This window comes from Pipistrellus hanaki, assembly GCF_964339955.1.
Source record: "Pipistrellus hanaki genome assembly, chromosome: 2".
In the NCBI taxonomy this organism is placed as follows: domain Eukaryota; kingdom Metazoa; phylum Chordata; class Mammalia; order Chiroptera; family Vespertilionidae; genus Pipistrellus; species Pipistrellus hanaki.
The window spans coordinates 197,606,092-197,631,306 of record NC_140504.1 but is presented as its reverse complement, the minus strand read 5'-3'; the positions used below and the strand labels follow the sequence as shown (position 1 = coordinate 197,631,306).

At 50.9% G+C, this 25,215-nt stretch overlaps 1 protein-coding gene across 7 annotated transcripts in view; it reads left to right on the top strand.

Annotated features, from left to right (window-relative positions):
• The window catches only part of CAMTA1 (calmodulin binding transcription activator 1), a 540,293-nt gene that overhangs the window by 54,402 nt on the left and 460,676 nt on the right, over positions 1-25,215 (top strand). The window contains exon 4 of one of the 7 annotated variants that reach the window (XM_084875722.1): positions 13,622-13,915. The exons of the other annotated variants lie outside the window; for them this stretch is intronic. Coding sequence (XP_084731848.1) covers positions 13,622-13,630 — 9 coding nt within the window. The 3' untranslated portion in view covers positions 13,631-13,915. Of the gene's footprint in view, positions 1-13,621; positions 13,916-25,215 lie in introns of those variants that run through there. 7 annotated transcript variants of the gene reach the window in all.

Here is a 25,215-nt window from a genome sequence, read left to right as displayed (position 1 = left end):
GTGGTGATGGTGGTGGAAGAGGAGGGATGGTTGTTTTATGGCAATTAAACCAGTGGAGCTAGAGTTCAACTGCAGGATTTGTGTGTTAAGCTTACAGTTATAGTCCTTGCGGTTACTCCTCTGATCTGTGAATTGGCTGATCTTACAGTGGTTCACGTGGCCATTGCTAAGTTAGCCTCATGAAGATCCTGTTTGCTTGAAATCATATGCCTGCTTCTGTGGAAGGCCTGCATGAAGAAGATGGTCTCTCTTTGCTGGGTCTCCAGGCCATGTAAAACTCTGACATAGCTTAGGATCTAACATTTATGACTGCTAAGTTAGGGCCTTCCTTTCTTGAAATAATTTCATACAGATGTTGTAAGACCATACAGTCATACCGGGAGGTTGGCTTATATTATTTGAAGAACTTTACCCATCAACAAGGGAAAGGGAGCATTCAAAATCGTCTGTGTCCATTTGCCTTAGGTAAACTGCTCTCTCCCAGAGAAATTGCTTTATTGTGTTTTTTGCAGAAAGGTATATACACATATATTTAGTTATAAAAGTAATAAATGGTCATTGGAAAAATGCTAATAAATAGGAGTATAGAGATTAAAATGGAAAACTTTTTCTTAAAATTGTACACCCTAGGTGCTCACCAGGGTATAAACATTGGTCACGTGTCCGCTGGGGAGGTGTACTCTAGCTTGTGTTCTCATTTCCCCAAACCCTAACTGATGCTGGTATTATCACTATTTTAATTCTTAACCCATTAGGTGAAAAATTGTGTCTCCTTTAATTTGCATTTGTTGTATGCTCCTGAGATTTTAGCATATTTGGGCCACTTGCGTTACTGTATTGAATTGTCTGTTCATTCTTTTGCTCTTTTTCTAGTAAGTTCTTCATCCTTTTTCTTTCTAATTTATATGTTTTTCTTTTTTAAAAAAAAATGTATGCATTTTTTCCCCTGCCTAGCCCACCTGTATTTTAGTAATAATGTTCTTTAATGTGCTCCTGGCAGACCTATGAGCCATGCCATCAAACTTGGAGTTATTCTGGCCTTGATGGCATACCTAAGGAAGTTTCCACCTATTCATTAAGTATTCTCCTACATTTCCTTTTTTCTTTTTTTTAGAAAAATATGTTTGTATTGATTTCAGAGAGGAAGGGAGAGGGAGAGAGAGAGAGAATTATCATTGAGAGAGAATCATTGACTGGCTGCCTCCTGCACTCCCTCTACTGGGGACCGAGCCCACAACCCAGGCCTGTGCCCTGACCAGGAATCCAACCGGGATCTGACTCAGCTGCTGAGTCACACTGGGTGGGTACATTTTCTTTTGTTTTGAACTTTTGTCCTTAGGTGCTCAGTACAGACCGGCATTGTATGTGTGGGCAGCCTGAGGGAAAGCTCTCCCGCCCTCCCCCCAGACGCTTATTATGAGCATTATTCTTTTCTGCCGATTTGAAATGTTGCCTTTACCTCGTGGTTCATCTGGATGTTCTCTGTTCATGGACCTGTTTATTCTTGGCCTGCCTCAGTAACACTGCCTTTTCTCTTTCCTTATGCACTGATTTAATTTTTGTCAATCTAATGCATTGTGAAGAAAATTGTTGTTCTTATTCTATTCCTAAAGATCTATCAAAAATGGAGGATAGTAGAGCTTCACTGGTTTCTCTGCTAGTAGGTGATCTGTTACTAGTTTTTATCCGTTGAGATCACACTCTTTCTTCTTGATGAAGAAACCCAATGAAAGCAACTTTTCTTACATTGAAAATCAAATTGACGCAATCTTCAGTCTTCCTTTCTATAGTCATCGCTTCCCTGACTTTCTCCTGCCTCAGGACACATCACACATAACAATGCTTACAGTGCACACAGGGCTGAGGGGTCAGAGGGCACTGGTGGCGGCAGAGCACCACAGATGGGCACCTGTGCCACGTGTGTGTCACGCAGCATCGGGCAGCGCTGGGCTGGTGGGAGCGCTCAGCCTGGTCTTTCCCTTGCAGGGCGTCAGAGCTTGGCACGGCGTTCACATTTTGGGAGCAAAGTTCTTTTTCTTTTAAATTTTATAATTGTGGTAAAATATACATAGTATAAATTTACCACTTGAACCATTTTAGGTTCTTTGATGTTAAATAAATTCATATCGCTGACACCCTGTACTCTTTCCATCCTGCTGAAGGGACGCTCTGTCCTCGTTAAACACTCACACCTCCCCCCCCCCTCCCCCCCCCCCCCAGGTTCGGGCAGCCTGCATTCTCCTTTCTGTTTCTATGCATTTTACTGCTGAGCACGTCATGTAAGCAGCATCATGCTGGCATTTATCCCAATAGGACTGACTTATGTCGTGTAGTTTAATGTCCTCAAGGTTCATCCACGTGGTAGCACATGTCACAATCCCTTCCCCTGAAAGGCGAATGGTTTCCTCAGGCCCTGTGCTTAGCCCCCGTCCAGCCGTGGCCACGGGCTGCTTCTGCCGGGCTGTGAGTGATGCTGCTGTGAACGTGGTCGCACAGATCCGAGAGCCAGGTATCCTGGCAGCGCTCTTTCCCCCGGTTCCTCCTCTCTTATCGAACGCTCCGCTCCGCAGGCAGCTTCCGTTATTCTGCCGGAACCTCTTTGTTGGCTCGTCAGGGATCTCAGCGTTGTTAAATATAAGGAGAGTTTTAAGCAAGTGGACCATGGCCTGGTCGGTCTCTCTCCCAGCGCTGCCTGCTGCTTCCTGCTCTCCTCTCCCCGCCCCTCAGGCAGAACCTCCTCAGAGCCCGGACTGGACTCCTGCGTGTGACCGCCATGTGGCATTTCCCAGGTCAGCCTGTGGCGCTTCGCTTCCTGCTGCCCATTCTTTCTCTAGAAGCTGCTTCCTTGGTTTCTGCCGAGGCTTCTAAGTTCGCGTTTGGAGCTGAGCTCCCTGCCAGACTCCAACCAGCGCTGCCTGCGGGGCCTGACAGGTCTCCGCCGCGGCCTGGAATAGAATCGCCGCTTCCTCTGTCTCCGGGCCAATAAAGGGCGCCTCCCAGGTGTGCAAGTCAGCCTGGCGGTTCGCGTTAAAATAAACCTGACACTTACAACACTTCCAGATTCACAGGAAAGTTGCCAGAATGTCACAGAGAGTTCTTGTGTCCCCTAACCCAGACATCACTGTGGCGCATTGTCAGCCAGGATTGATGCGGCATTAAAAACCAAACGACGCTGGCTTTCCTTAGGGCCCCCCCCCCCCCCCACCCCGTGTCCTCTTCTGTCCCAGGACCCCTTCCAGGCTGGCACGGCCACTTGGTCCCGCTGCGCCTTAGGCCACTCAGCACTGCCGCGGGCTTGCCTTGCTTTTGTTGACCGTGACCGATGGTTGTGTCGAGCGCTGCCCTGCCACCTGGGTTTGTGCTGCTTCCCTGTGACCAGGCTGGAGGCCCGGGTTCGCGGAAGAGAGCCCAGGGCGCGGCGCCTTTCTCCTCCCTTCGCATCAGCGTGACGTCTCCGCGCTGTTCCCGGAAGCCCGGCTGCTGGCGGAGGTCAGGCCTGCACAGAGTAGCCATCTTCCCCCCTTAGCGGCATTTTGGACCCCCTTCTTTTCTCCATACTGAACCCACATCCACAGGGTGTATCCCCAAATAACTTCCCACATCCCAGGCCACGCTGAGGATCTCCTGCTCCTGTCCCTGCTTTGCCTCAGCCCCTCCCAGCCCTGTCTCCACTCAGATGGCGGAGTGGTCTTATGAGAGGCCAGTTGGATTTGGGTACCCTTTCCCGAAACTGAAGGATTTCCTGTTGTGCTTGAAGTCATGCCCACCCGAAGCCTCCTGCCAAGCCCCCTCCCTGGTGCTCTGTTCTGGCCGCTGGTGTCTCCCCCTAGTTTTGCATGCTCAGTCCACACCGCCACGCTGCTTCACTGCCATTGCTGCTCTTAGAAGCCTGTCACCCTCCACATCTCAGCCGAAGGGGATTTCCTGGGGAAATGGCGCCCGGCGGCAGTGGGCGGTTCCCTGGCCGTGAGTTTCCCTCCCTGTGCTCTGGGCCTGGCTGACCTGCCGGTCTGAATTCTTGCCGCCACGGCTCAGACAGATGAGCAGCCTGGCGCCCGGTCCAGTCTGTCCAGAGCCCAGTGCTCAGTACATGCTTGTTGATGAATGAATTTAGTGAGTAGACTGCAGAATGGAAAACAATTATTCTTCCTTTTTGCATACAAATATGCAAATAAGTCCTTGACTCTATTTCTGTTATTTCACTGATTTAAATCCCACATATATCTTCTTAAATATATCGCGTCGGTGCTATAATAGGTGCAGCAGTGGGTGTAGAAGTGTGAGTCATCCTAGAGGACCTACCTGCTCCCTCTCCCCCCCCACCGCTCGCTGGGAGCTCGGGGGCAGCCCTGTCCGGAGTGGGGAACACGGATGGTGGGATGTCTTCCGTTCCCTCGGGGCTGGGTGGCAGGTCTGCACAGATCTATTGTAGCTTGAATTCTAGCTCAGCTGCTTTTTAAGGTGTGTGTCTTGAACTTAACCTTTGCCCACCTGCAAACATGGGGATGGCAGTATCCCTCTTGTAAACCTTGGAAGAATCAGGGAAGGAAAAGAATGCTGGGTGATCATCATCACAGCCATTGCAGCCAGCGCTCATGGCTATGGCTCTCCAGGTCCTGAGCACCATGCAGGCAGTTTCCACCATTATCCTCACTAAGTCTCTCATGAGATCGGGATGTTAACACCTTCATGTGATAAACGAAGAAAGTGAGGTTAGTTAGAAAATGAAGTAATTTGTCAGTGCCATGGAATTGGAAGTGGTGGAGCTAATACCGGCACCCAGAGTCGCTTGGTGTGGCTTTAAAAGCCCAGCAAGGACTCCACAATCCGTGTAGGGCCACCTGCCCTGCCACTAGGGCTTTATGATGTTGGGTTTAAAGACTTTGTAGGCATGTATTGGCATTTAAAACAACTTGGTATTCTTGGCAGGGAGGACCACTGACAGCTGTTTCCAGCTGGAATTTGTTTCTTACTTTGCACCTTTGCAGCTGCCAGCTGTGGTTGGTGCCCGAAGGAGGTGTGTGTGTGTGTGTGTGTGTGGATCAGGGGATGGGGTAGACCTACCATCACAGTTGTTTTTAAAGTGAGAATTGTGGACTCTTCTGGGGGTTTTACTGAAAATGCATATTGTTCAGTCCCCCCCCCCCAAGTCTTTATTGTTGAAAATATTACATATGCCCCCCCCCGCCCCCCCATTGACCCCCTTCTAGTCCATCCCCACTCCTCACCCCAGGCCTTCACCACCCTATTGTCTGTGTCCATGGGTTATGCATATATGCATACAAGTTCTTTTGTTGATTTCTTCCCACTCACCCACCCACTCCTGCCTTCCCTCTGAGATTGATAATCTGTTCTGTGCTTCCATGTCTCTGGATCTATTTTGTTCATTGGATTCCACATATTAGTGAGATCATGTGATTTTTTTCTCTTACTGGTTTATTTTGTTTAGCATAATGCTGTTCAAGTCCCTCCATGTTGTCTCAAACAGTGAGAGATCCTTTTCTACTGCTGCACAGAATTACATGGTGAAAATGTCCCACAGCTTTTTATCCACTCATCTGCTGATGGGCACTTGGGCTGTTTTCAGATCTTAGCTATTGTAAATTGCTCTGCTATGAACATAGGGGTGCATACATTCTTTTGATTGGTGTTTTGGGTTTCTTAGGATTATATTTCTAGAAGTGGGATCACTCGGTCAAATGGCAGTTCCATATTTAATTTTTTTAGGAAACTCCAGACTTTTTTCCATAAAAGCTGTAGCAGTCTCATGCCCACCAGCAGTGTTCTAGGGTTCCCTTTTTCCCACAGCCTCACCAGCACTTGTCACTTGTTGATTTGTTGATGTAGCCATTCTGATAGTGTGAGGTGATTTCTCATTGTGGTTTTGATTTGCATCTCTCTGATGACCAGTGACTTAGAGCATTTGCTCATACGTCTCTTGGCCATCTGCATGTTCACTTTGGAGAAGTATATATTTAGGTCCTTTGCCTATTTTTTAAATTGGATAGTTTGTCTTCCTTTTGTTAAGTTGTATGAGTTCCCTATATATTTTGGAGATTAATCCCTTATTGGATGTATCATTGGCAAATTTGCAGTGGGCTTTCTTGTTGTTTTGCTGATGGTTTCTTTTGCTGTGCAGAAGCTTTTTAACTTACTCTTGTCCCATTTGTTTATTTTCTCCTTAGTTTCCATTGTCCTAGGAGATGTACTGGTAAACATATTGCTGTGAGAAATGCCTGGGATCTTAGTGCCTATGGTTTCTTCTGGGACTTTTATGATTTCACATCTTACAGTTTAGTCCTTTATCCATTTTGAATTTGTTTTTGTGTATGGTGTAAGTTGGTGGTCTAGTTTCATTTTTTGACATGCATCTGTCCGGTTTTCCCAGCACTATTTATTGAAGAGATGGTCTCTGCTCCAATGCATGCTCTTGCCTCCTTTGTCAAACATTGAGCATAGTGGCTTGGATCACTTTCTGGGTTCTCTGTTCTGTGCCATTCATCTAGATGCATGTTCTTGTGCCAGTACCAGGCTGTTTTGAGCATAGTGGCTTTGTAGTATAACTTGATTTCTGGTATTGTAATCCCTCCAATTTTATTCTTCTTTTTCAAGATTGCTGCAGCTATTTGGGGTCTTTTTTGGTTCCATATAAATTTTTGTAGCATTTGTTCTAGATTTGTGCAATATACCATTGGTATTTTAATAGGGATTGCATTAAATCTGTAGATTCCTTTAGGTAATATGGACATTTTAATGATATTGATTCTACTGATCCATGAACATGGTATTCTTCCACTTGTTTATATCTTCCCCTGTCTCTTTTCTCAATGTCCTATACTTTTTGGAATACAGGTCTTTTACCTCCTTGGTTAAGTTTATTCCTAAATATCTTAATGTTTTTTGTTTCAATGGTAAGTGGGATTGTTTTCTTAGTTGCTCTTTCTGAGAGTTCATTATTGGTGTATAAAAATGCTATGGATTTCTGGGTGTTAATTTTGTAGCCTGCTATGTTTCTGAATTCCTTTATTAAATCTAGTAGTTTTTTGGTAGAGTCTTTAGGGTTTTCTGTATACAATATCATATCATCTGAAAATAATGCAAGTTTTATTTCTCTCCAGTTTGGATACCTTTTATGTTTTCCTCTTATTTGATCATTGTGGCTAGGACTTCCATTACTATCCTATATAATAAAAGCCTAATATACTAAGTGTCTGACCATTTGACCAGTTGCTATGATGTGCACTGACCACCAGGGGGCAGATGCGGTCTGGCCAATCAGGACTGGGTGAGACAGGCTGGACATACCCTGGAGCCCTCCCATGGTCCTTCCCTGGCCCTGATCGTGCACTGGTGGGGTCCTTCAGCCTGGCCTGCACCCTCTCATAATCTGGGACCCTTTGGGGGATGTTAGAGAGCCAGTTTTGGCCCGATCCCTGCAGGTCAGACCAAGGGACCCTACCGGTGCATCCGGGCCTCTAGTGTTAAATAAGAGAGGTGAAAGCAGACATCCCTGTCCTGTTCCTGTTTTTAGGGGAAATGCTTTTAGATTTTGCCCATTGATTATGATATTGGCAGTAGGTTGTCATATATGACCTTTATTATGTGGAGGTATGACCCCTCTATTTCTTCTTTGCTGATAATTTTTATAAAAAATGGGTGTTGGAGCCCTGCCTGGTTTGGTTCAATGGATAGAACATTGACCTGCAGACTGAAGGGTCCTGGGTTCGATTCCGGTCAAGGGGCACATGCCCAGGTTGCGGGCTTGGTCCCCAGTAGGGGATGGGCAGGAGGCAACCAATCAATGATTCTCTCACAACAGTGATGTTTCTGTCTCTTTCTCCCTCTCCCTTCCTCTCTGAAATCAATAAAAATAAAAATGTTAAAAATGGTTGTTGGATTTTGTTGAATGCTTTTCCTCTGTCTTTTGATGTGATCATGTGATTTTTGTCTTTCAGTTTGTTTATGTGATGTGCCACGTTTATTGATTGTTGAATATTGTATCAGCCTTGCATCCCTGGAATAAATCCCACTTGGTCATGGTGTGTGATCTTTTTAATGTACGGCTGGATCCAACTTGCTAATATTTTATTGAGGATTCTAGCATCTGTGTTCATCAGGGATATTGGCCTATAGTGTCTTTATCTGGTTTTCAAATTAGGCTAATGCTGGCCTCATGCAAAGAGCTTGTAAGTGTTCTTCCACTGGATTTTTGGGAATAAGTTGAGGAGTGGAGGTGCTAGTTCTGTGAATGTTTGGTAAAACTGCCCTGTGGAGCCGACTGGACCTGCTCAGCCTTTCCTTTGATGCACTAACTAAACTGTCCTCTTGCGGGGTAGGACTTGGGAAACGATTTTTACAAATGACTGGGCTTAAATAGGGGGTTCTTACTCCATCTGAAGGTTGAGAATCAGTGAGCGAGGAAATGGGAGCTGTAGGACTTCTGATGACCTGCCCGGTGCGGGAAGCAGAGGAGCATTAAAAGAAGCACAGGCGTGGGCCTCGGCAAGCTGGGAAACAGCCTGTTTCTTACAAATTTGTATGTGGAGCAACGTGGCACACATTCTGTTATCCCTTCTCCCGAGGGGAATAGTCCAAAAGGAATGGTGTTGGCTATGACAGAGCTGCCATAATATAGACAAATCTGAGGGGGGAAGTAAGACTGTTTGGTGAATTTACATGTCAGTTGCAAAACTAGGAGAAGGGCAGGAGCTGATTTCGAGCAGTCTGTTCTTAGAGAAAGTCTGTCAGGTTGCCCCGCTTTCCGTTAGAAAATGTGGTAATGTCAGGTTTGTGGCTAATATGAAGGCGATTAATATACAATGTTTGAACTATCTAGTGTTTACACATTTATTTATTTCTAACGATGAGGATTCTTTTATGTCACCTGGTAAGACCAGCGGCAGTGGCTCCGGAGACGGGCCCGTGGGTCCGGGAGGGGCTCCCTGTCTCCCCCAGGCCTCACTCACGTTCTCTCCCCATTCTCACAGTCTTTGGAGGTACAGTTGACATGTAAGTGCACAGGCTTTAAGTGTGCAGTTGATAAGTGTGCACATGTATGCACCACACTGAGCGCTCTGCGGCCCTCCCCTCTTGTCCTTTCCTAAGAGCTTTGAAGCTTTTGGGGAAACTTGACTTTGTGAGGACCAAGCACTAGCCGGAAAGGGATTTGACTTGTAGTTTTAGCTTTTGTTTTCTTCTTGGGACCCTAGTGGACACAGTGCGATGACGGTAGGGATCTATTTCTGTATCGTTTATAGAAAGCATTATGTTGTTGAGTTAATAGCCATTTTGAGAAACAGCTGTGTTAGAACAGACGCTCTTTGAGCCGCTGACATAGGGTGTCCGTTCCCAGAGAGGCTGGCCCTGGCGGGATGGCTCCTGTGGGGAGGGGAGAGGGAGGTGTCCGCCCCGCTGCCCGCGCAGCACTCACCCTGAGAACCCAGTGCCCTGTCTCAGCGCTTGGCCGGTATGGCCGTGGCTCCGCACCTGCCGCACTGCCGGCCTGGAAGGAGGGGGGCGAATACCCCGCTTAGCTGAAGGGTGCTCTGTGCTCAGGTGTCTTTATCCCAGGGAATTGTTCAGTGCGTTGAATGCACATTGGTGATTTATTTGTTTTTATAGATTAAAATAATGTTTTTGCTCCATCCCTGTGTAGAAAATTTTTATAAATTTATTTGAGCCAAACTGACAATTGCCGGGAGACAAAATCTCAATGGTTTGAGAAAATGCTCCTGACAATGGTAGTTTTGCACCTTGTTTTATACATTAGAGTGAAAGAAGACATAGGGCAAGCATGTCAAACTCAAAGGCTCACACGGGCCAAATAAACACGGCATGCGGCCCGCAGGCCACGAATTGACATGCTTAACGTAGTGGGTTACATGAGATCCCTTGGTGATAGATCAGGGAAGTGGGAGAATGCAGAGTGGGGGACCTCTGGGATTGGATAAAATGTAAAACGAATAGATACACAGGTGGGTGAGGCTAGTTAGCTGTTACTAATTACCTCCACAGCAATAACAATAGGTTTGTGGTCTGTGCTCTGAGGCAGTGGTTGTGCTCTGAGGTCTGGAAAGCGGAATTACCTCGACCTTGACCTTCCAAAGGTATGTTTAGATCCCAGAAGACAATAGACAGGGTCAGTCAAAGTAAAGTTTGTCAGGGAAGATCGGGCCTTGGGCATGACTACACCACGACTCCCTGTGCGTTAGGAAGTTGTGATTTCAGACTGTCCTCAGGGGCACTTGAGGTCTCTGAGTGTAAGGCTGCCATGCAGTCTGCCCTGAGCTGGTCAGGGCTAGTATGTGGCCCTTTTTGTCCACACCGGGGACAGGCCCTGGGCTGGACGTTCCTCTGTCTAATCTGTGAAGGGCTCGCTGAGGTTCGTTCCTGCTGCGGAAAGCTGCTGTGGAGTCAGTAGCCGTTTGTAGGGAATCAGGAAGCTGTCCGGCGCAGCTGCACTGGGTTCTCCCTGTCTCCCTGCCTCTTTGGCTCTCTGAATGCTCCTGGCTCTTTATTGCCACTTCTTTCTGCTTCTCTCACGTGCTTTGTTCAGAAAGTAGTACGCTTGAGGTGAAAATGGCAGCACTCCTGTCAGGATTTAACCTTATTCGGAACGGTGTTCTTTGTTCGGGGTCTGTTAATAGTTGAGAAATGAGCCGGTTCTCTGCTTATAAACGCTGACTGGTCCTCGGTGCCCAAACGAATGAGCGCAGAGTGCAGTGGAGGGTACTGGAGCGTCCGTGCACACTCTGTCCAGCAGGAGAGCCGGTGCTGTCGCCCCTGCCGGGCTCCGGGACCTGGTGGCCGTGCAGTGCCGCCCGGTGGCTGCTCTCTCAGTGACCACACGGTGTGGCCGCCCCGCCTCCGGTGCTGAGTGTGGGGGGGATGCTCGTCACGTCCGGCAGCTGAGGGCGGTCAGTAGGGTTTCTGAGCAGCGCCGGGGCCTCCCCTGCAGTAGTAGCCGCTCTTCCCCTGATTATACCCTGTTTCCCCGAAAATAAGACAGTGTCTTATATTAATTTTTCCTCCCAAAGTTGCGCTAGGTCTTATTTTCGGAGGATGTCTTACCTTTCCATGCGTTAGGTCTTATTTTCGGAGGATGTCTTATTTTCGGGGAAACACGGTAGATGTCGGTCTGCCAGGTAGGGATGTGGTTTGGGTTAAAGAAGCCCCTGTTTGCGTGCACAGGATCCAGCCTGGCCTTTCTGCAGAAACGGGCTCAGGGAGAGAGGCGGGTCTTTGGTCCGGGGGCTCGCTCTGGCGGGCGCAGGAGGGGCCGGGAGACCGTGTGTGTAGAAAGCTCAGGCCGGTCCTCGGGAAAAAGCACAGAGCTCAGGCCCCCGCCTCTGGAGTTTGGAGCCAAAGTGTCACTGCGACAGATTGGAGGTCAAGCGGGCAGCTGTCCGCTGTGTCTGGGGATGTGTGTGCCAGGCACCTGCTCCGCGGGGGCGGCTGCAGCGAGGCGGGCGCCCGGGTGTGCGCTGGCGCCGGCCCTCCCGCCCGGTGCACCTGCTCCCGGGTCCTTGAGGTGGGACATCGGCGATCCGGGGAGCCTTTACCCGCCAACAGCCCAAAGAGCTAGCTCATTTGGAAAATGTTGGCTAAAGTCCTTCACAGATTTTTTAAAAATTACCTAACATTTGGGCTCACGTACTTTTGTGAGCGGGTGAGTCTTAGAAATGATCTAGAAGACTTTCGAAAAGCTCTGAGCACTATACACTCTTGTTTCCAAGGAGAAACTACTTAATAAATACGTGTGTTTGGGTAATAAAAGGGTAGTTACATAGAGTTACTTGGTCTGAACACTTGACTTTTTCTCATTTTTAATAGGAAATTTTTTAGGGAAACAAAATTTAACTAATGGTACCCGCCAGCTTCTTGCCTTTCCGCACGAAGATGCTGAAGTGGCCTGAATAACAATGCACTAAAGCGGCGCACGCACCTCGTTGATGGGGTATTGATTCCTTCTGTGGTGTGCAGGCTGCTCGCATGCCTCCCAGCAGCAAACACACATGTGACAGGCTTTTGGAGATGCGCGCTCCAGAGAAATGAAATGCTGCTTTACTCTCAGCAGCTATGGAACTTTAACAAAATCATGTTTTTAGAAACGAGGCCTCGAGGCACTAACACGCTTGTGTGGGAAACTGCGAGTTATTTTTAACAAAACCTAATCACGGGCAGCAGGAAGCGGGTGTTTAACGCGTTTATTGACAGGCAAGGCTTCGGCGAGGTTTCGGATTGGGGTCTGGTATCTCAGTACAGTGAGTCGTAATCTTTTTGCTGGTGGAGGGTCTTGTCTTCAAGTTGTAAAAAAACAAAAATAGAGAAAAAAGTGCAACATCTGTGAGACGCAGTAAAGGGAAGCGCAATAGAATGAGTCTGCCTGGATCTATCGATTGCCCTGAGCTGCCAGAGAGGATAGCCTGTTCCTTTTAATAAAACCCGTCTGGGCACTTGTCAGTATTTAAGTCTAGAAGTATTTTTGAAATTTGATTTTAACAAGGTAAACGCAAATGTTGGGCATTGTGGGATGACACTGACCCAGAAGGCGGGCGGAAGGGGGAGCGGGGCTCCCATTCCCTCTCCTAACTAACGCCAGGGGCTGCTCAGGGATCTGGGCTTGGGAGCTGGGAATAGCCTCCAGGTCAGTGGTAGCGAGGAGACTAAAGACAACTGTCCTCATGGCTGCGTCCATCTATTTCCCAGTGACATGGACGTGGAAATTACTTAATGTAACTATGGTTATGCCTGCCATTGCTGCAAAGTTGTATTCATCATAATTTAGATCAAGCATGTCAAACTCAGGGCCAGCGGGCCGCAGGTTTGACATGCTTGATTCAGGTGGAGGCTGTATGTTGCAAAAACAAAACGTTAGCTCTTTCAGTTCTTTTTGAAACATAAACTACACTGGTTTGTTAACGGGAAGGTAAGTAATAACTAAGTAATAACGTTTGTTGAAGAAACTGAAGCCTAACCTGCCAGTTACTTTGCCCTTGTGAGATGGGCCTCGTGTCAAGCTGCTGTTAGCTCTGACTACTTCCCGCAGGACTAGCAAATTATTCTGCTTAAAATGTCTTTCCCCCTGTGCAGTGAGAGTTGATGTGAGAACAGATCTTAATAGATATAGTTACACAGTTTATTTTATCATGTATCACTTTATTGCTATCTTCTAGAACATTGTTATATTAAATGTTCCAATAATGGAAATTTTATGCAGCTACTTCAAATGAAACAAATTTGCAAAACTCAATTTTGGAACTCATTCCTTGAGGAGAGGGGAAAAAAACCTCACCATGCTGTGACCAAATTAGATTGCTCATGTGTTGGCAACTTGTCAAATACAGTCGTTCCCAGAAAACAGGGTGTGGGGTCCACGGAAGTGTCAGTATTTCAGGCCCTCACAATTGGGCCGATTATGGGTTTTAATACGGTTGAATGGTTAGCTGTGTACAGAAACGGTATTGGTACCAGGTAATTAAAGTGCGGTTTTGTACCTAAATCAAAGCGGCTCTCCACGGAGCGGAGTGGCTGCCGGTCACAGGGAGTCTGCTGTTCAAGAACTGAATTGTGATTTCTCCCAGATGTCAGTGTCACTTACTGGAGCTCCTTTGTTTTGCAGAGATCATGACGCAGCCGTCCTTTTGGATTTCTTTTTAATAGTGTGTGACCCTTCACCTTTGATCCCCTGACCTGCATTACCTTGGTAACCATTTCATTTTTTAATTTATTTTCATTTTTTAATTTTGGTGTGCAAGCTGTAACATTTCATCTCTCAAAGTGTAACATGCTGATTTTCTCAAATAGAGAGATCCCTTTGAGCGATAAATTTGCAAAATGCTGTCTTCATTTTCTGTATTAAAATTCATTTCAGTTTTTAAAATAAAGTGTAATCTGTGTTTTCATCCTTTTAAAATTTTAGTTTAATGAGTACATTTCCCCATGCAGTATATCTCCGTTTTTATTCATATTTTGCAATAGCTAAATTAACTTGTGGTTCACGCAGACACCTCCCCCCCTCTCTGACACCCCCCCTCTCTTTCTCTCTCTCTCTCTCTCTCTCTCTCTCTCTCTCTCTCTCTCTCTCTCACACACACACACACACACACACACACACACACTCCAGGCCCACAATCCCTCCCCTCCCTCATGCACACCCTCATCTCACCCTCCCATCCCCTGTTTTTTGCGGATTAATTCCGGTTTCTTTCAAAAAACAGTGGCAACTTGAATTTATTACCCTGAGCTGCCACATTTTACCACCTCAGATTACATTTGGTATTTTCAAGTATTACTGGGAGAAAAAGTTTCGTTCTTTAATTCCATGTATGGAAGATAAGAAAGTTGTCTCATTTCCAAAATTCACCTTTCTCCTCTTTTAATATTTTATTTCTTTATTTGAGGCCTGAGTTAAAAATAAGCACATTTTATTAACACGATCAAAAGTGTCCTTTTGTCTCTGCTGAAGCTGGTCAGTCAGCTGTGATGCTCATATACCAGATTGCTTGATGCCATATGCTTGTTTGGGACTGTTTTTCAGACGATGCATTTTTTTTATTGTATTCTTCTTTTTAGAAAATTGTATTCCTAAGCAAAACAAACCAAAATCTAAAAACAAATGTCAAACTTGAGTTTATTTTTGAACTGGCAAGATGCTTGTGAGAAATCATGTCCTTAAAAAAATGGTGCTAGATCTCGTAGCATGGTCTACTGATGCACAGATTATTTTTTAAGTGTCTCATTATTTTATTCTCTAACATTGAATGCTGATGCTTTAATTGCACACAGCTGAAGCTGCTAAATGAGCGCCGAAATGGATGTAAGTCCTCTCGGAGCGTTGTTGTTACCTATAAAAGTTTATGTCATTCATTAGAGCCACAAATGAAAGTGAGCCGCAGCGAGCTGTGCGCTGGAGAGTGGGACTCCATGAACTTCCACGAGGCGCCAGCTCGTTGTCTGTAACACACACATACCAGGAAAGCTGCCTTTGGCCTGTTGGGTGTCTTTCCGCAGAATCGCAAATGCTGAGGGATGCAAAGAGGTGAAACATCCTATGATCATAAAGCCAGAAAGTGCATGGAGCGAATGTCCCAGTAGTTAGGAGCAACTTATTACCAAGCCCTGCATTTTCAGAGCGTTTTAATGAAAATGCTTTCAGTGTTGCGTGGAACGTTCCCCATCCCATCCTTGGCTCTCACCTCCCGTGCCATATGCTTCCCGCCCAGGAGTGCTGTCACCCGGAGCCCGCGAACACAGACTCGCCAGGCTGCGGGGTGTGCACTGCGGTCGCTCCGCCCCTCCCTTAAGCAGCCCTGCACCCCGGGCCCCGAGGGTGAGCTGGCTGGTGGTCCCCAGAGTCACAGCTCCCTGTGGACAGAATCGGGGCCTCCTCACACCTCCCCGTGGGCTCGTGCGTCCCCTAGAGAGTGTCTGATACTTTATTCAGAGGTCCGGCCAGTAGGAGCTGGAGGTACAGAAGAGAATTTATTTATTTATTTTGACGTTTTAGTGTGCAGGTAGGTCAGATTTTCTTTTACCATTTTCTGCTTAATACATCATAAATTTTCTAAGAGATCCTGTATATAGACACGCTACTTATTTCCAGTGATCATTGCTTATTGGGTTAGTATTTAGGGATCCTAGCAGGTTAGGCACGTGGCTATGGCTTCTGTAAGCATGATCCCAGGAGAAAACCCTGGGTCCCTGGTCGCCCCTGGGGTCTTTTCAGGCCACACCGAGCTAAACCCTCAGGCTGAAGGCTTCGCAGACCTGCATGCTGGCGTTGAAAACAGGGAGTTCATTGTTGGGCTTCCTGTGCAGGATTTGCTAAGCATCCCGTTGGTTCACGTGAGGGCCCCTCTGTGCAGTGTGGACAGTGTGTCCTGCTGGCTTTGTGGCCTGTGGGCGGGATAAGGAGACACTGATGGCGGAGACTGGGACCCAGCAGAGGCGCTTTTGAACTTGAGGGCGCCCTGTGGCTGTGCTGATGGCCCCTGCAGTCCTGAGAGGCAGTGGGAGCCAGTGGGGAAGGGCCAGGCGCGTGGCTGGGCCCTCGCAGAGGTCTGACTCAGACAGACTCCCTCCCCTCTTGCTGCCTCGGTTTCCGCTTTAAAATGGGGATGATAGTGCTTACTCTGAGGGCCAGGGGAGGCTGAGGTGAGCTGAGGTGGGTGAAGGACGTTGAGTGGCCTGCGTGCAGTGGCCGTGGCCTCCCGGCCAGGCCCTCTCCCCAGATCCCCGCAGGAAGGGCTCGCTAGGAATGGCGTCTGGGGGAACAGAAGGTTAACTTTAAAGACTTCCCTGTTGGTCTTTGCTGCTGTCTTGGAGCTGGTGTATTCCGTAGAGAGAAGCCGCATGGTTTATGGTGATGACGCGCCTCTGAGAGGCCAAGTTCAGGTGCAGAAGGTAGATCTGGGCTCCTAACCTTTGGGAAGGAAAGTTTAGATGATCAGGACTTCCTTAGCCCAGTGCGGATAGGGGCTTTGTGCTGGCTGTTTTGGGCTGTGCAGACTCCGGAAAAGGAACCCGCGGGACCCCGAGTCGGCACTGCTCGTCCCTTTAGGCTCTGCAAGCTGTCTCCCTAGCTTTCGAAGCATCAGAAAGCCTTGACCTGATTAAAGATTTTTTACCCAGCGGCCTCAGCGCTTCCTCCTGCTGGATCACATGTCCTCCAAGTGCTTCGCTGTTTAAATCACCCACGTTTCCCTGGGCGGTGGGTGGTGCGTGACCCTGTGTGCTCCCGAGCACACGGGCGTGCAGGTGGCTAGCTCTCGGGTCACGCCCCTAGCGGGGTGCAGCTGGGCCTGCAGTCCCGGCCCTTCCGCCTGGCACCTGGCCGCCCGCTGCACCCCACAGTGGTCCTGCCGTGGGCGCAGGGCCTCGCTGTCACTCCCATCCCGCCCGCAGCACCTGCCTTCCTGAGGCTCCAGAGGCCTGCCCGCGCCCCCGCCAGGAAGGCTGCCTGACATTTGGGTGGCACTTGCAGGGACTCCGCGAAGCAGCTCCTCAGTTGTGGCCGCTCATCCAGGGTTGCATGTACAACCTTGAACTACAGAGCACCGGCCCCATCTAGTCTCGGCCAAGAATCACTGACCATAGGACAGGAAGACAGGAAGTGCATGTTATAAACAAGACCTGTGCTTCCAGAACGTGGGCCAGTGCTGTTCATTCTTAGCGACATAACACGGCCTCTGGGCAGGGTTAGTGATTCAGGCACATAGTCAGCACCCTTCTGTGGCCAAGCCCCAGCTGTCCACCTCGTATACTGGTCTCCGGTAAGTGGGCATTTAACCCCCACAAAACCAGGCTAGAAAGGAGTCCACACTGCTTCCTCCCTTCTGCTTTTACCTTTCTTTCCCACCCCCCTTTTGTTATCCTCACCTGAGAATATTCTTCCCGTTTATTTTCAGAGTGGAAAAGACGGGGGAAAGGGGAAAGAGAGAAACATTAGTGAGAGAGACACATCGATTGGTTGACTCCTGCATGCGCCCTGACTGGGGCCTGGGATCGAACTCCCAACCCAGATAGGAGCCCTTGACCAGAATCATACCTGAGACCCTTCAGTGCGCAGGCTGTCACTCTAACCACAGAGCCACACCAGCCAGGGCTCCCCTCTTCAACACAGTTACTTTGTCATTCCTTCCTCTTCTCTCAGCTCCTCCCCTTGTTTTCTCTGTGTCCTTCTATCTAGCACATGCTTGTAGGCGTATCTGTCATCAGACAGGAAAGTAAGTCTTCCCGGGGGCCCAGCACATTGTAGGTGTTGAAATAGATGTTTCTTGATTGTCAGAACCTGCCTTTGAAAGGCGTAGGCACTGCCCTCTTAGCGGTCAGATTGGTTGTGAAGGTCTGTGGTAACATGGGGGGTGATCCTGAACCTGTGGATGATGTAGCATGGCGAATGTAGATGGTTTGAGAAATGCCAGTCTCCAGCCCTGACTGGGACAGTGTTGGGTAAAGGACGGACTGGGCTGTTCTCGAGGCACCCCCTCAGGCTTTTAGAGTCCCTGCGCATGGCCCTGAGAGCTGGGAGGTCCAAGGTCATGGCCGAACCCCACCTCTTGGTGATGAGGCCGAGTCCTGCCCAGGTCCTGCTCGGGTGGCTCTCACCTGCCAGTGCTCGCACATAGTAGACACTCAGCCAGCGCTGCCTCTTGCTCATTAGCACAGTAATTAAGCACAGGAGCCGATAGGCTGCACGGATCTGCGCAGAGATATACCTGTAATTAAAGTTTTAATTAAAGAAACACCAGACCAGGCAGATGGTTCTTATCCCCGCATCTTGTAAAGCAAGCAGCCACGGCTTTTCTCTCCTGCAAACCAGCAAGGCAGCGAGCAGTGGCACTCTGGGGGTGCTCCCGCGGGGAGGGGTGCTCCATTAACTAGCCATCTCTAATGTTGGGAGCACTCTGTGTGATGCCAAATCCGGGGGTGATCATTGCAGTTTGAAACGGAAAGACGATACATCAACGCTCTGCCCAGCCGAAGCTCTTAAGCCTCCCGTCAAGGGCACCGCCGGGCCAGCTGGGATGTCACAAGGCGTGTGGTCTGCTCGCTCACAAGAGCTGACAGAGTGTTATTCAGGCTGCTCGCTAATGCAGGTTCAATTAGGGCCCCGCCTGCGAGCCCAGGTTTCCCCCGAGCAGCAGCGGTGCTGAGGGGGCCGGCCGGCCGGCTCACGCAGGTCCTCCCCGTCTGTGTCACTGTGACCTTAATCACCAGCCAAGTGAGAGTTAGAAAACAGCTCAGGGTGAGGGAGAGACAGCTCATCACTTCCTAGGCCCTTCCCCGGGAGCCACAGCTTGGGGGGGGGGCGGGGGGGTGGGCGCTGCTGCTCACCTCCTGGGGCCCCCCGGCCCCTTCTTACCCTCAGGTCCTGACTCGGCCCCGCTCGGAGGAGTGGTGGCCAGTGCAGGTGGCAGTCACGCATGTGCCCCCGCTCTCATTCCTGGGTGTCCTCTGGTGGAACCAGCTCTGAAGGTGATTGTTGACTTCGCTGGGAACAGCTCCGGGGAGAGCCAGGGAGAGCCAGGAGAGAGAGAGGCCCGTCTTCCCGTTTGTAGTATCTGAAAGGGGGTGGGCCTCTCGCTGCAGAGTCCTTGTTACACCGGGACACGTACGTTCTCTTCCCAGGGAAGACCTGTCCCCAGGCGGCAGAGCAGGGAGCGCGGTCACCGCCTTCACACCCCGCACGTCAGCTCAGAGGGCCCGCAGGACCCGGGCCCCGCACCTGGGCGCTCAGGGCCCGGGTGATGGGCCGACGGGAGCCTTCTTACCCCTCCTGGGCCGGGCAGGCTTCCATGACGCGGTGAGAGGGTCTTAGTTTTTAGAAGTCAGCTAGGTACCAGCTCCTGGGAGCGAGCAGCCTCCCGCAGGCCCAGGAGGCACTCAGCCTCTGCGGGGCGGGCCTTTCACAGGCGCACTTGAACCTGCCCCACATCAGCGGTGTCTCTCTCTGTAGTTCAGACCCTGGGCGGGAGCCTTTGAGCCCACAGCACGTTAGGTTGGGGGGGGGAGGGGTTCTTGTGAGTGACCTAGGCCTGCGGCTAAGCCTCCCTTCGGGGCAGCACGTGAACAGCAGGGGGCTGCCCAGGGGGCGGGGGGGGGGGGGGAGAGTGGCTCTCTCTAGCGTAGGGGTGTCGAACTCAATCAGAGAAGGGGCCAAAATCTAAAATCCAGCCTAAATCGCGGGCCGAATGGTTTACTGAACAGTCATAAACTGACAATGTCATAAACTGACAGCAGAGTGCAGTGATGACAGCGCGGTGCGGGCCACATTGCAAGGCCTGGCGGGCTGGATTTGGCTCGCGGGCCTTGTGTTTGACACATGTGCCTAGCGGGTCTGCGGGAAGCCTAACCTCCCTGCAGTCTGTGGTCTGTGGGATGATGGGCCGGGGTGAGGATTCTCCCGCCTCACAGTGACTCAGCTCAAACCCCTTCCTCTGCCCAGTAAGCAGCTACTGAACGCGGGCACAGCCCTGTCCTGGGTGCCAGGACCTAAGCCGGGCAGAACGAGGCTCTGCCCCTCTGGGGCCACCGCCAGGCATGCGCCTCCCCGTCTCACGGCCCCAAACACCAGGCTGTTTTGTTTGTTTTCAGAAGCGGCCAGTCTGTGAGGTCCTAAGTAGACGAAGGATGAGTGCCAGGTGGCAGTGAACACGGCAGAGCAGTGAAGCCAGCGAACTGCTGTCTCAGGGTCTGTTAGAGAGCGGCTTGGACAGGGGCTCACTGGTGGTTTGGAGGACATGGCACCCTGGGTCCCTGAAGAAAGGGTGTTCCCAACAGACGGAACAGCAACACCCCCCCCCCCCCCGCCCCCCGGGATGGGTGGCAATAGCAAAAGAGAGGTGAGGAGAGCGGGCGGGGCAGGGGGGCTGCTTTGAGATGGCCGGTGGGAGGAGGAGACGAGGTGGTGGGCTCTGAGGTCATGGGGTCTCCCCCGTCCCTGACCGAGCAGGGATGCCGTCTGAGGTCTGAGCAGGAGACAGCGGGATTCAGAGGGTCGCTGCGCGCAGTGCAGGGAGGAGTCCAGGGCAGGGGCTGCACCTATGGCCTCGGGGCCAAGGCGGCCTGGGGCCTGCTTTTGTGCGGCCAGCAAACTAAGATGCTTTTTATGTTTGCCAGTTGTTGAAAGAAAAGATGAATAATAGTATCTTGTGGCGCATGGAAGTGATAGGGCATTAAACAGCCAGTGTCCACCTCAGTTCTGCTTGATGGAACGGGCCCCGCTCTTCACTCACCTGTCGTCTGAGCTGCTTTTAGCTGGAAGCCACCATCTGGCCCTCAGAGCCCCAATATTCCCTGTCTGGCCCTTTAAGAGGAGTTCGCTGCTCTCTGGTGTAGGGCTAGGGATGGAAGCAGGGAGACCAGAGGAGATGTGTTGCAAGAGTGGAGGGTGCTGGGGCGGAGGGTGCAGGGGCGGAGGGCCCTGGGGGAGGGGGAGGGGAGTGGTCAGAGCTGGATGTGCCTCAAGAGAGCGAGCGGATAGGCTAGGTCAGTGGTCCGCTAACTGCCCTTTGGCCCCTTGATTGTGGCTCTTACACAAAATATCAGGTGTGGGCGAGTGCGATTGAAACTTGGTGGCCCATGCACAGAAGTTGGTTTTCGGCTCTCGAGAAATTTCAATCGTTGTACACTTGATATTTGGCTCTGTGGACTAATGTGTTTGCCGACCACTGGGCTCGGTGCAAACGGGGCGTCCTCGGGGTGGTGCCCTGGTTCTGACTGACACCTGGAGGGGTGGGAGCACCTTGACTGAGGCTGGGACCCGAGGGCACCGCAGGCTGGGGGAGGCTGGGGAAGAGCCAGGGCGGTGTTGAGGTCGGTTAGCTCTGGCTGCCACGTGGAGGTGTTGACATGGCAGCCACGCAGCCTGCGTCTGACGTGGGGAGGAGAGCCTGGACTTGAGCCGGACTGTAGGGTTTTCAGTGGGTAGCACGCTCGTTCTGTAAGTCCTGTGGGTGTGAGTGGACGGGGAGGGAAGTGCCCACAGGGCAGGGATGCCCAGGGGTAAGAGGCAGGAGAAGGACACAGAGAGGTGAAGGAACAGCAGAGGCGGGGCCTGGAGGGTGGGTGTCAGATGTGGCTCAAGGTCACTAAGAGCCAGACTGAGAACTCACCGCGGATCTGGCAGCCCAGAGGTCATTGGTGACATTGGTGATGTTCGAGGACCAAGCCCAGAAGGAGGGCAGGAAGGGGCGTGGCGCCTAGGGCGCTGCTCTCTGGAGGCAGCGGGGCTTGAGTTTGTTCTGATAAAGAGCCGACGGGGCTGGTTCATGTCGAGGCGAGGGCAGTGCTGTCCAGCAGAATCAGTCTGGGCCACAGGTGCAGCTGTTAAAGTCCTAGTAGCCATGCTTTAAGAAAGTATAAAGAAGCAAACCGAGTTAATTTAATAATATATTTTATCTAGCCCAATATATCTAAAGTGTGTGGACGTGTAATCAATATGAAATTACTGGGTATTTTACATTTATTTTGCACAGAGCCTTGAGCTCCAATGTGGGTCTCACACGTCCACACGTCTTACTTCGCACCAGACACATTTCCAGTGCTCACAGCCATGGCTCGCGGGCTTTGGGTGACAGTGGAGGTGAGTCCAAGGTCGTCGGAGGGGAGAGGGTCAAGGATCCAAGAGGCCAAGGTTATAAAGGTTTTCTCTGTGGATCTGAAAGCACTGAGCCTCTTGCTGAGAGGACCGGGGATGGAGGCAGGAGGGGCGGCCATGCTCACAGGGGCCGGGGCCTCACGGGCACTCTGTGCCTTCTGCCCGCCCCGCAGGACCTCCTCCGCTTCTCCAAGCATCTGCCAGGGGCTTGCCTCATTAGAGTGCACCTCCTTGGAATCATGGGTTCGGGCAAGATTTCTGAGCCAGAGTGAGATTTCAGGACAAAGGCCATAGTTCTGACAGGATCTCCCCAAAACGGCACCTTTCCAATTGGGGTTTCGCTTGTCTCCAGAAGTCCGTTCATTGAATCACCTATGAAAACACCAGCTCAGGGTGAGCACCTCCCGCAGTGCTGAGCTCCCTCCGGGAAAGCGCCCTCAGGCTCCTGCTTTACCGCCATGCCGTAGGCCCCGCCTTTATCCGCACAGGCCTCGCCTTCTCCGCCTTGTACTAGCTCAGCAGCGCTGGGGGGTGAGTCCGGCAGAGGCCCACACGGTAGCTCTGAGGCTGTCAGACCGCCTGCCCTCCAGGGTTGAGAGGCTGGCATGGCCACCCTGGGCCAGGCAGAGAAAGGATCTATTTGATCCCCATCGTGTCTTTAAAGGTTAGTGGAAATCGATGCTGGGTCAGAACGCTGTTTTTACAAAGCTTGTCCTCAGGAGGAGGAGCCGGTTTGGGAGGGGGAGCAGAGCCCCTGGCAGCTCCCAGCGCCCTGGGAAGGGGGAAGGACCCGCCCCCAGGAGTACCTTTATCAAGTTCAAAGGACTTCAGGTTCCCTTCCTGTTTCCTGCTGTGTTAAGATGAACCAAGAAATGGCCCAAACCCTGCCCGCCCCGTGTCAGGAAGAGCCCACTCAGCCACGTGCCTGTGAGCCTCATGCTCTTGGATGACTTCCGCGTGGGCGGAGGAACGAGCCAATGTCACAGGCGTGAGGCCTGGGCAGTCTGTGTGGTCAGCGTCCAGACTGGTCTCCCCCGGGAGCTACTGGCTGGGCACGTTTAAATAGATGTCCTTCCTGCACCCTTGATCCACCTGCCAGAGGCTCGTAAACACCACTTAGTCATAGCGAAAGCTCACTCATGACACAAGTTTTCCTAAACTCTCTTTATTCTAATTAAAGTGTTTCCATCTGATGGGGAAGAGTGTGAATACCAAACACTGGAAATTAAGCAAGAAATTAAAAGAGCATTAATGGCTTTATTGCAGTTTGTTTGGAGGCTTTTCTCCCCACCGAGCGGTGTTTTGCTCTAAAGTCACTCCTTCTCACATAAATCTTCATGACATCATAATGTATCCCAGCACAAGAAGCGCTATTTTATGTTGCCACTTGTAAATTATAAGACATTATGTAAAAGAGCCGGGGTATTAGCTTTTCAGAAGCATTGTGGACATAATCACTTCATTTGGTGCCTGCACAGTCCCAGCTTCTGCGGAAGGGAAGGTCGGCGTGGCCGGGGGACAGGGCGGTGAGCGCGGTGACATTTGCTCAGTGTCTCTCGTTGAGACCTGGGTCACTGGCATCTCTTCCTTGTAGTTTTTGCCTCAAAAAAGCCAAAGTATTACAACATGTAAGCTTGTAATTTATTCCTTCAGCCATTTACTGCTGAAACTTCAACTTTAACCAGCATGGCCAGACAGCCTTCACCAGGACAGACAGGTGTGTCACTATACCGTAGGCCAGCCCTGCCCCGTCCTCAGGGGACACAACTGGATGTAGCCTACTCTCCCGTGCTGTCTCTGGATTTGCTTTTACCCAGTGTCTGTGAATTAGCTCTCATTAGCCCGAAGCCCCATCCCCGGATGTAGATGTAGGTGAAGGTAGAGAAACACCAGCCCCAAGGCCATCATGGTCAGACGCAGCCACCAGCCTCCCTGCCTCCCACCCGGAAGCAGGCGCTCAGTTCTCACCTTTCGCACACTCTGTCCTCTCCGCTCCTTCTCCGCAGCTCCGCTCTCCCTGCCTGGCAGGCGGCCTGTCAGGGGAGGGCTCATTTCTCAGCCTCTGCACCGCCTGTCCTGCTGGTTCACGCTCACACGCACACTGCTTTCCGGACCGCGGAGGCCTTGCCTGCACACTGCACCTCACTCTTTTGGGGCCTCTGGTCCACTCCGCTGGGCGCTCCTCGGAGCTGGTGCGGGGCCTCACCTGTCCCGTTTCCCGGGAGCCCAGCCCGGCGGCTGTTCCCGGCTGCGGGGCCTGGATGGGGCGGGCGGATGGGGAACGTGGCACAGATGAGGGAAGGCTCATGGACCTTCCAGCCAAAACAGTAAGCTTCATAACTGTCTGGGGGAAGAGAATGAATATTGTTTTTGTTTATACAGGTCTTAAAATGTTGGTGGCAGAGAGCAAATGTGCAGAGAGTAATGGAAAACCAGTCAGAAGCTGCCGATTCCGCAGAGATGATCGCATTTTATGTAAAAAATGTAATTTACATCTGTCACCTTGAAACCTTGTTTGTTGTTCGGTGTCTTACTGAACTGCTCCATGCATTGAGTAGCCCCTAGGGAGGTGGGTCACCAAGGTCAGGACAGGACTCGCCTTGTGAGTAGCCCCCTTCTCCTCCGGTGTGTCCTTGTGGTGCCATCTTCTAGCTGATGGGCCGGGAGACTGGCACTGAGCACCGGGCACACATGCCCGAGGACGGTGGTTCTGTCACCAAACTGACCCACTGCAGTTCAGTGGTGATGCGGAGGGTCAGCCATTTTGAGGGTAGAAGTCCGTCCCAAACGGGGCATCCCTCCCGACATGCTCCCAACTCGCCCCGTAAGACTCGTCAGCACCAAACCATCCCCTTGTGGCTCTTCCTCCAGGAGTGCCTCGGGGGAGGGGCCGAGGGGGGTTAGGAAGGGCCTGTCTTCTCAGGCTCCCTCCCAGCGGGCCTTAAGGTCGTTCTGCGCTGCTGTGGAGTCACCTGTAGTGTGCTGGCACCGTAGACCGTGGGGGAATGCTGGTCCTTTCCCCGTGCAGTTTCCCTTTAAATACTGTATTTCCCAGCCGGGAAGCTGGCCCAGGAAGTAACACGGGGACGCGCTGGGGATGTAGCGGGAGCCGT